This window comes from Triticum aestivum, chromosome 2D, assembly GCF_018294505.1.
Source record: "Triticum aestivum cultivar Chinese Spring chromosome 2D, IWGSC CS RefSeq v2.1, whole genome shotgun sequence".
In the NCBI taxonomy this organism is placed as follows: Eukaryota; Viridiplantae; Streptophyta; class Magnoliopsida; order Poales; family Poaceae; genus Triticum; species Triticum aestivum.
The window spans coordinates 442,014,765-442,023,987 of NC_057799.1; the positions used below are offsets into that span (position 1 = coordinate 442,014,765).

At 41.4% G+C, this 9,223-nt stretch overlaps 1 protein-coding gene across 40 annotated transcripts; it reads right to left on the reverse strand.

The window, feature by feature from the left end:
• Nucleotides 1-1,418: 1,418 nt before the first annotated feature.
• On the reverse strand, nt 1,419-7,536 carry LOC123053698 (uncharacterized). 40 transcript variants are annotated; one of them, XM_044477225.1, is made up of 10 exons: nt 7,256-7,536; nt 7,075-7,180; nt 6,124-6,203; nt 5,574-5,672; nt 5,356-5,395; nt 5,061-5,081; nt 4,314-4,682; nt 3,150-3,385; nt 2,089-2,289; nt 1,419-2,005 (listed from the first exon to the last, which is right to left on the reverse strand). In XM_044477225.1, the coding sequence occupies exons 2-8, from the start codon at nt 7,093-7,095 to the stop codon at nt 3,275-3,277; spliced, it is 741 nt and encodes a 246-aa protein (XP_044333160.1). In that variant the 5' UTR covers nt 7,096-7,180; nt 7,256-7,536; the 3' UTR covers nt 1,419-2,005; nt 2,089-2,289; nt 3,150-3,274. The 40 variants fall into 40 exon arrangements, 3 of the variants coding, with proteins under 3 accessions (XP_044333160.1, XP_044333161.1, XP_044333159.1); XR_006425776.1 differs by adding an exon at nt 3,770-3,906 and having other exon boundaries at nt 2,089-2,281; nt 4,314-5,081; nt 6,124-7,180; XR_006425790.1 differs by adding an exon at nt 3,770-3,906 and having other exon boundaries at nt 2,089-2,281; nt 4,314-4,560; nt 5,009-5,081; nt 5,574-7,180.
• Nucleotides 7,537-9,223: the final 1,687 nt, after the last annotated feature.

The window sequence follows — 9,223 nt, forward strand, 5'->3', positions numbered from 1 at the left end:
CTCGCTGCACCTGAGGTAGTCGAGGCAGACGCAGCCGACCACCGCCACCGGAGGGGCGCGCCCGCCGGCCGGGAAGTACAAGCTGTACAACATGTCCTCGTTGGCGGCGCGCACCTCTGCTAGCGTACGGGCTTCCATTGGGTGCCGACAGCGAGCGGCGCAGATGGTGGGACGGCGGGGGTTGCCGGCTTGGCCGTGAAGCCGATCACGATCGTACAGCGCGGATACTGGGCAGTTCCTTCCGCCCCGTACGCCGTACCCGGCACGGAACGTGCACAAGTATGTTTGGTCATAGCCACAAACCCTAATGTGTCTAGGTTAATTTTATCCTAAACATGTTAATAGTACGAACAGTTATTTTCTCTAGGTTTATTCAGCTTAAATCATGTAACATATGTTTTGCTCTAATTTTACCATTATGTGTCTTAGTGGTACACGCATGTGCCACCCTAAGAAATAGTTTCATCATTGGAATAATAATATGCGTTTACACACGATTTCCCTCTCTAAAAGACAAGAGTCAAAGTTTTAACACTAGTTGAATACCCGTGCGTTGTCACGGAGCAACATAGTAATTTTTTCGTTGGCATTGATCAATATGTTGATGTTCTTATAGTTTTTATTAATGTAGTATGAGTTTTAATAAGCAATTATTCTTCTGTGAAATTAATCAATACTAGTACAAATGTCCGTGCGTTGCAACGGGCAAAAATATTTAAAACATAGCATTGTGCAACACCTCTCATATCCAATTTTGGCAAACGTCGAAAATAAGATTACATTGAGCATAGCATTTTGGACCATAAAATTCGGACGTGAAGAAGCCATCCTAACGGCGTTCGCCAAGACTAAAGACCTACTTCAGCTCCGCACTTTCATCCGATGAACGAGTAGTCACATGGAATAGTCTTTAAATCGATCTTACTTATTATTGTTCATAAAAACATGAATATATATTTTTTGAGAAGGTGTTTTTTTTTTGTAATTTTGAGAACATTTCTAAAAAATGGAATCGTTTTTATGATGAACATTTTTTTGGAAAATTATATTTCATTTGTAATTATATTTTGCACTGTTTTTTGGGCTTGGCCTAAGCTGGACCTCGATCGACACATACACAGACAACATGTACTCTCTTCCCCTTCCCTAAAAAACCTCTCTTCCCCTAAAAAAGGACAACACGTACTCCCTGTTACTAAAAAATCAATTTTTTTATGTCCCTAACTCAATAAATTGATTTAAAACAATGCGTAATATTCAATAATTCACGTTATAAGATTCTGAACCAGAGCATCTCCATACTTCCACCGGAAGCCTGGCCAAGGAGGGTCTCTTGTTTGTTTTTCTTCCGCATGAAAAGGTGCAAATGAAACATACAACTACTTGCAGTGACGACCTCATGGTGCAAATAATATTTCTACTTCTACATAGTAAAATAATTGTATTTCTTCAACATGAAACTACATAATAATATTTTTATTTGTACTTCTACATAATAAAATCATTGTATTTGGCATATTTTATGATAAGTAGTTGTAGCTCCCGGCCAATAACTGAAGCAGCGTACTGTTGCTGCAAGTCATTAATAAATGTCGTCAACAAAACAAGGCATCAAGCATCTTCTTCTTTTGTAAAGCAACAAACTACATGCGACACTCCATGTTCATGGTACATGTGACCGACGGAGTACAGCAGGAGCTGCGCGAAGTCCGGAGCACTTACGATCGACGATGTGATTTTTCTGGCATTGATCTGGGACGCATCCGCCGTTGGTCGGTGTTGCCGGATAGCCATTGATCTGGGACGCGTCCGCTTGGTCGGTGTTGCCGGATGGGAGCGTCAACAGCCACGCATCAGTCTAGTCTCCTCCATCAACCTCACGCCCGAATGCGGGAAACCAGCCTCGCCGCACTGCTGCTCCCCAAATCATAGCGTCATCCCCAGAAGGTCCGGCTGGGCGCCGCCCCGGCAAACCAGGCGACGCCCTAAAATCATCTCTGCCTGTCTGAAACAATGTGATAAAGTAAAATTATAGTTTAATAATCATAGAGAGGCAACCTTCAATCAATCAAGCAATGTGGCAAGCACCTCTCCACGACCAAGTTACAACTCCACTTCGGATTGCCCAACTGGTTAAGCATGATCGCCGTGTCCATCCCTTGAGTCATCGTCCCCATAGCCAGCTCGGATGGGCATTCCTCGGAGAACCCAACCTTGCTAGCTGTCTTCATTCTTCCCATGGAATTTTTGAATTTCTCATGGCATTTGATACTCATCAGGCCTAAAAAACTTATGCAAAAAAATCAAGCATGAGATCTAGGATTCAGAATAGAGATCTTTAGAACAATAACTTTTCTTTTTCACAACAAAAGCAATCTTAACTATGTTTGATGCGCACAAAAAAAAACCATGTTTCATGCATGTATCTCCCAGTGAAACTTGTTAAGATAAATGAAACAACATAATGAGAGGAATCTGGAGATGACACCAATTGATCTGCTGAGTGTCATATGTCGTGAAAGTAAAGAAGCGCGACTCATGTGAACTTGAGGTCATAGATAGTTGATACAAATGCTCAATGATTTCCTCTTTGAACCCAATCCAAAATACATATTGCCCAATCCATGCGGCTGTACGACTCGGCAACACATAGAATGTGGAATGTAGAAGGAATCCGCTGGGAAGCCTAGCCATAGGCTGGCAGGGAATGGCTGACCAAACATGTAACTTGAGCGTTCATGTGTGCATGCTACTGAGCTATGCAATTTACCTAGTAAATTAACTAACCACACAGAATTTATCGTTGAGCAGAGTAGAGCTAGCAGCAACAGTCGAGATATGAAAGCGGCGGAACTGGCAGAGCTCCATCTGGACCTCGCCCTTCTCCTTCTGACTTTATTATTACAGTAAATATACCCGTACGTTGCAATGAGAGAAAATCAATAAAAGCATCTATCTAGAATCCCACTCCAAAGAATTATGTAGAGCCAAAAGGGGTCCGAACAAAGAACCTCATATGTGCTAATAAATTTTGACAAACCTATATGTACTAATAACCTTTCCAGACAGTACTAAAAAAAGAATTAGGAAATTGTCCCGTTGAATGATGAAAAACAAAAAATGGAAGATAATAGGTTGTTCATATGCACCTGATCTCTCCACCAAAACCAACCATCATCCATCCTCGTCAGCTTCAAGTAACCACGATCACCACAAGGAACTGATAGTGCTACGGCATGCAACCAGCGGCTGATTTGTGGTCAAGTCGGTGGTGTTATGAGTCGTATGATGCCATTGATGAGTCTGGTGAACAATATGCATGTGAGTCTTCATGATTTTCTTTTAATCTTCGATGCATTGGAGTTTCTTCTGAAGATCTAATCTCCTTCAGAACAATACATAATACAACAACCAAGAGCTAAATAAGTCACAACAGTATCAGGTAGAGTTTTCGGGTTCAATGCACATTGCAAAATGGTTTAGATCAACTTAGCAACCAGCAATTAAGTGGTCAATAATCTCATCTCTACCACGTAATTGACAGGTTTTATCTCCCTGAAAACATCGTTTGAATAAATTGACTTTAGTAAGTATGTTTATTTTTTCAAAACCAGCCATGAAAAACTTTAATTTTCAGGGGAAGCTTCACTTTCCAAAGAAATTTATCTAGAAATTAATATTTCTCAAGTTCATTCTCTTGTACAGATAGCTAACAGAAAAAATCCCATCAGAAGTATAATTGAATCTTTATCAATGCAGAAATTGACACCTTCACAAGTAGCTTGGATGCTGTTTCACAATTTTAAAATATAGCACCAATGTGTCCATGTACTTTGCGCCGACTCCCAGCCATCTGTAAGAATCTCAGCAACAGAGACACCTTTGCTAAAGAAAATGTTGTGCGGCCTGGGGATAAGATTGAGTAAAAGTTTCACAATCCACAAATCTTCCTGTCACCTACTTGTTTCTAGTTCTGCGATTGGTTAACTCGGTTACCAACGAAGTAGTGTCAGGCTTTCTACTTTACACAGTACCAATAAAATTCATCAGAGAGTATCTTTGTACCTACTCTACCATGAAGAAGCTAGTTAATTTAGCAAAAAAGGCAACTGTGTAAAAACACAGTAGTGCTAGTTTCATTGGAATCTGATTCCTTTCCACCATTGTTAGAGTCTACAGTGCATCGGCAGAACTGAAGGGGTTGAAAAGTTCAGAGACAGTGCCCATCAGGTAGCTAGCAGGTTGTACTTTATTTAAAAAAGAGGTTGACACAAGATTCTTAGTTCTGTCAGGAAAGAAAGAGAGAGGAATACCATCTCAGAGTGGTTGGAGCAGCGCCACTCCATTGGTACGGCAGCAACGATGCAATCGGTCGACGTTTGAGAGTCCTCCTTGGCACCATCACCATCCTGGACTCTGTTTCCGTGCCCACGGGCCAATGGCGTCTGCTCAGCCTCAAGCGTTGTGGGTGTGTCGGGCGGGGAGCGGGCGGTGAGGTCCCAGGTGGGGGGTGGGAGGAGGCGGCGGGGTGGCACTCGGTAGGCAGAGCGGCCAACGGCGCTATGGTTGCACGCGAAATCATAGTCAGAACTTTGCATTTGAAGGCACACGCTCAGAGGAACAATTTTTTTTCTCGATGCCGAAAGTACCAAATGCCTAAAACTGAAAATCACATCCTGAAACTGAGCATTTTATTGAGAATCAGCAAAAAAATATTAAAGACAACAATACACAGAACAGGTGAACGGTGATCTGATTTCAACACAAAATACTCATGAAAAAATAAATGGGTGGACAGTGATTTGGTTTCTAAACATAAAACTGATCATGTTTATGCCACACATTAAGCACATAATGTGTGCGTATTTGTAGCCTGAAACTTCTACCAACTAAAACTACTCCCAAAGGCAATCTTCAATTTGAACCTTAAGACGTAACACATAAAGCTACAGACTACAATTTAGATGCACAGATTTAGCTCACTCAATTCAGTTTAGAGAGTACGCACACCCAATTCTGGAAAAAAATAATGCGAGGCCCAATTGTACTGATCCTTACACCTGTGAATCTGTGACCCTCCGCTGCATCAAGCATAAACCATCGTGAGATTGATTCCTTAATTGATCTGAAAAGAGCTGCTTGGATCTAGATGAACATGCATGCTTTGCTGCGCCGGGAATTGTTGTGATGATTTATCAGTTACGTCCTTCACTATTTAGATGTTGGCTTTAGCAATCAAATGAACAAATGCCATCCCTCTACATATCAGAACCAGTAGTAATGGGCATTCTTTAACAATTGTTTGTTCTTCTAAAATTAGAACTGAATAGAATCATACATCTCTTTAAAACTAACCTTACAGACATTACAGGAAGTGAAACCAAAGGACAACATGCTGTCATAAAGAGATGCGGTGGAATCAGTTTTTTCAGGGTCAATCAAATGAACAAAACGAACATAAAGCAAACTGCACACTGTAGCATATCATCACCTTATAGTAGCTATGGCCTTGTACAGGAACAAAGTAGAGAGCAGCATGTGGAACCTCTGTACAGGAAGTAAAGTAAAATTACCTGAATACCAGTCTTCCTCCAACAGTTCTCAATCTGTAAACTCCATCATACCGCACACCAGATTCAGGAGCATATGAAAAACGCTTCTCTTTGAGGGACCTTTTTAAGTTCGCAAACAAGATGATATAATAAGAAATATCAGCAGAATAGCAGATGGCCTCCATATATGCAACAAAATGTATCAGTGAAAAACAAATCATGGAAGATAATAATGCACTAAAACAACACATAAATGAAAAGAGCTGCAATATCATTTTGTTTCACTGAAACGACACAAATGGAAATGGAAAACCATTTCATCTACATGAATCAACTTAATTCATCTTCAGGCTTTTCTAGTCAAAAAAATAAAGAAAATACTTCAATGGTAGTTAATGTTTCAGTCAATACTTCAAATGGTGAGCAGTTTCAGTCAATGCTACATTATTTTCAGGTGACTACAAAATGATGCACTAATGCGAGCAGTTTAAGTCAATTCTCAAATGGTAGTTACAGCTTTAAAAGGAAAAAATAGGAAAAGAAGATACATATGTCATGAATCCTAACATACCTTGCAGTCTCAAGGGCAAATCTGATCACCTTATAAGATTGCAGGCGACCTTTTGTCTCAAGATAACTCGCTAGATCACCCTATTGAGTTAACACGGATCTAGTTATCGGCAATAGAAGACTAATATTTTCCAGGACAATCCAGTAAGATTCTTTCTAATGGTTGCAATAACAAAAAAAAATTGTTCACGAAACATATATGCATACTGCTTTCAAAAACCCTATTACATGGAGGAATGCTTTTCTAGATATGGATATGATGAAAAAGGAATACACGCATTTGTTCTGTTTGTAAAGTGATCTGGATATGCATAAAGTGACCTGGATATTCAAAAAAATTGTTCACGAAACTTATATGCATACACGCATTTTCTAGATATGAAGAAAAGTATTGTAAAGTGATCTGGATGAGATGCTTTGAATAGAAATCACGTCTTGCAGACTCTCTATTAGGCCAATCACAAGCAATATATTAAAGGAGATGGAATACACATGGCTTAACTTGTCCAGTGTTCCATTTACGTGCACAGAGATTCACAAATCATTTCAACTCTTCGACATCAGGCTTAACAATAGCAGAAACTTCATATGTTTTCTCGTCATAGCTAACACACACACACCTCAGGGCATGCGCCCCTCCATGACCAGCCTCACGAAAGCAGCAGCTACAGACCTCTCCCAGTGGGTGTTTCATTTCAAATCAAAAGACAGGAGCTCACTCCTGGACTGGAAACCAATCCTCCTAGCTCTCTCTGTATAGTTTCCTTCAGGCTGTTGTTCTTAGCTCTCCACTTTGGACGTAACCAGTAAAAAACACTCCCTGACCTCGTGTTGCTAGGTACTGTCGCCGCTTGAGGCTTGAGAAATGAAAGTTCAGGTGGGGTGCCTTCTCCGCCCCCACTCCCCCAATGTACTGTTAGAACTTGATATAAGAGGAAAGGTGGAATAAAACCTTGAGTAGCTGCAGGTCCATGGCGTCCTTCACATTTCCTTGAAGAAGCCCTTGACGACGGCGACCATGGTGGATGGGGAACTCTCATGGCGTGCTCCATCTGCATCTGCAGCAGAGGATATGAAGAGAAGGTGAGGTCTAGGGGTGGCGGATCCCGGACAAGAAGGAAGGAGGGACAAACCTGGGGCCGCCGGAGACGCGCCGGCGAAGCACTGCCCGGAACCCTAGCCACGGGGGTGTGGTTGCGAGCGGGCAGTAGAGGCCGGGAGATGAGAATATGGCCGGAGGGGAGGGAGGCGCGGAGCATGGGGAGCTCGGGGCCGTGCTGCGCGGCGCCGTAGCTCGCCGGAAGCGGCCGGCGTGGGCGGCGGCGGCGGTGACTTCGTGGGCGAGAGGGAGAGGAGGCGAGCCCGTGCGTGTGTGGTTGTATTTCATTTTCTTTCCAAAGCTGCTCGGACCGCGCGTTGAATACTCTGAACGCCAGGGTGTTTTGTGCAAAAACAAAATGTTTTCTTAGATATCCATTTAAGATAGGACTGCGGGTTGAATTCTGATAAATTGAGGGACTTTTTGCAAAATGCCCGATGACGTACGACCAGCAACAACCGCCGGTTTATTAGTACGTAGAGATAGAGATAGAGATGTATCAAACTCGCCTAAGAAAATTGCAAAGTTTACAGGCACGCTTGTACGTTGGTATGGGTTAGTTGAATATCTTTTAAGTCATGCGGAATTTCAGTACTAATTTGTGCGTGCCACGAAGCCCTTCCTCGCAACTTCGGTTAGACGCTGATTTTTTTTTAAAAATAACTTGATACATTTTCTGAGTTGTCAAAATAAAATATATAATAAATATAAAACCTTTTCATGATCCTGGTATTGTGTCCCAAATTGATCATATTTCATGGTAAGTTGAATCAACTTCAATGTGTAGGCTTGTCCGTAGATTGCATTTTTTGGGGGTTCGTGCTTTGGTGCTTTATCGTCTGATCTGATTTGGGTTGGAAGGATGCAATGGACGTTTTTGGTTTTGGAGACCTGCATGCAACCGTCAGGTCTACACGTAGACAGCCGTCGACTGCATGTGTTTAGCATGGTGGCACTATATATGAGTCCATGGTTCCATAAAATTTAGATGTTGGTAACAACGTACCCTTCCGACGTGTAAAATTTCATCTCAAAAAACTTTATGTTTTGGCCACACCAAAATGACGAATCTAACAATTTTCCGAGTTAAACCAAAAAAACATCTGCTATTATGTTTTGCTCTAATTTTGCTATTATGTGTCTTAGTGGTGCACGCATGTGCAACCCTAAGACTAAGAAATAGGTTCTTCATTGGACTAATCATATGCATTTACACACGATTTCCCTCTCTAAAAGACATGAGTCAAAGTTTACAAAATCTCACGGAGGAGGAGGTGGGGAAGGTCATTTAGGAGATGCCTACCAATCGAGCTCCCGGCCTGATTTTGAAAATTATGAAAATCATTTCTAGATTTGATAATAATGTACTCTACAAACGTGAAAAATCTTAACTCGAAACACCTAGTATTTGGGGCCATGCAAAAAATGACAAATCAAACATAATTCGGAGGTTTCAAACATAATTCGGAGTAGTTTAGATCAAGACTTTTGTTATTATTGTACAGCCTAAAATATAAATAATTTCGAGTTGCGATTTTTGCATGCCATAGAATAAATTATTGCCAACATCTAGGTACATGTTTCCTTATTTTTTGAAACTTTCAAATGTAGTTTTTAAATTTTCCAAAAAAAACGACCTAAATGTAGCTTAAGCTACAAAAACCCGCATCCATTATTGTTTATTACTCCCTCCGATCCATAGTAACTGTCTCAAATTTTATACTAAGCTAGTATAAACTTTGTACTAAGTGGGTGACACTTATTTTGGATCGAAGGGAGTACTTATTATATGTCCACACAAGAGTCATCATCGTGCACCTTTGGAGGGTTTCTGGCCATGGCCATACAATAGTACAGAACCCAAATATGTGAAAAGATAGTTGTCATCAACAGAGCAGCCTTGAGCACGTGGCGTGGCGTCATGGGTCGTAAAGGAACGGCCCAGTGTCCACATCATACGATCGTGATCAGATGGGGTGGGCATATTAACCGAGGACCGAAC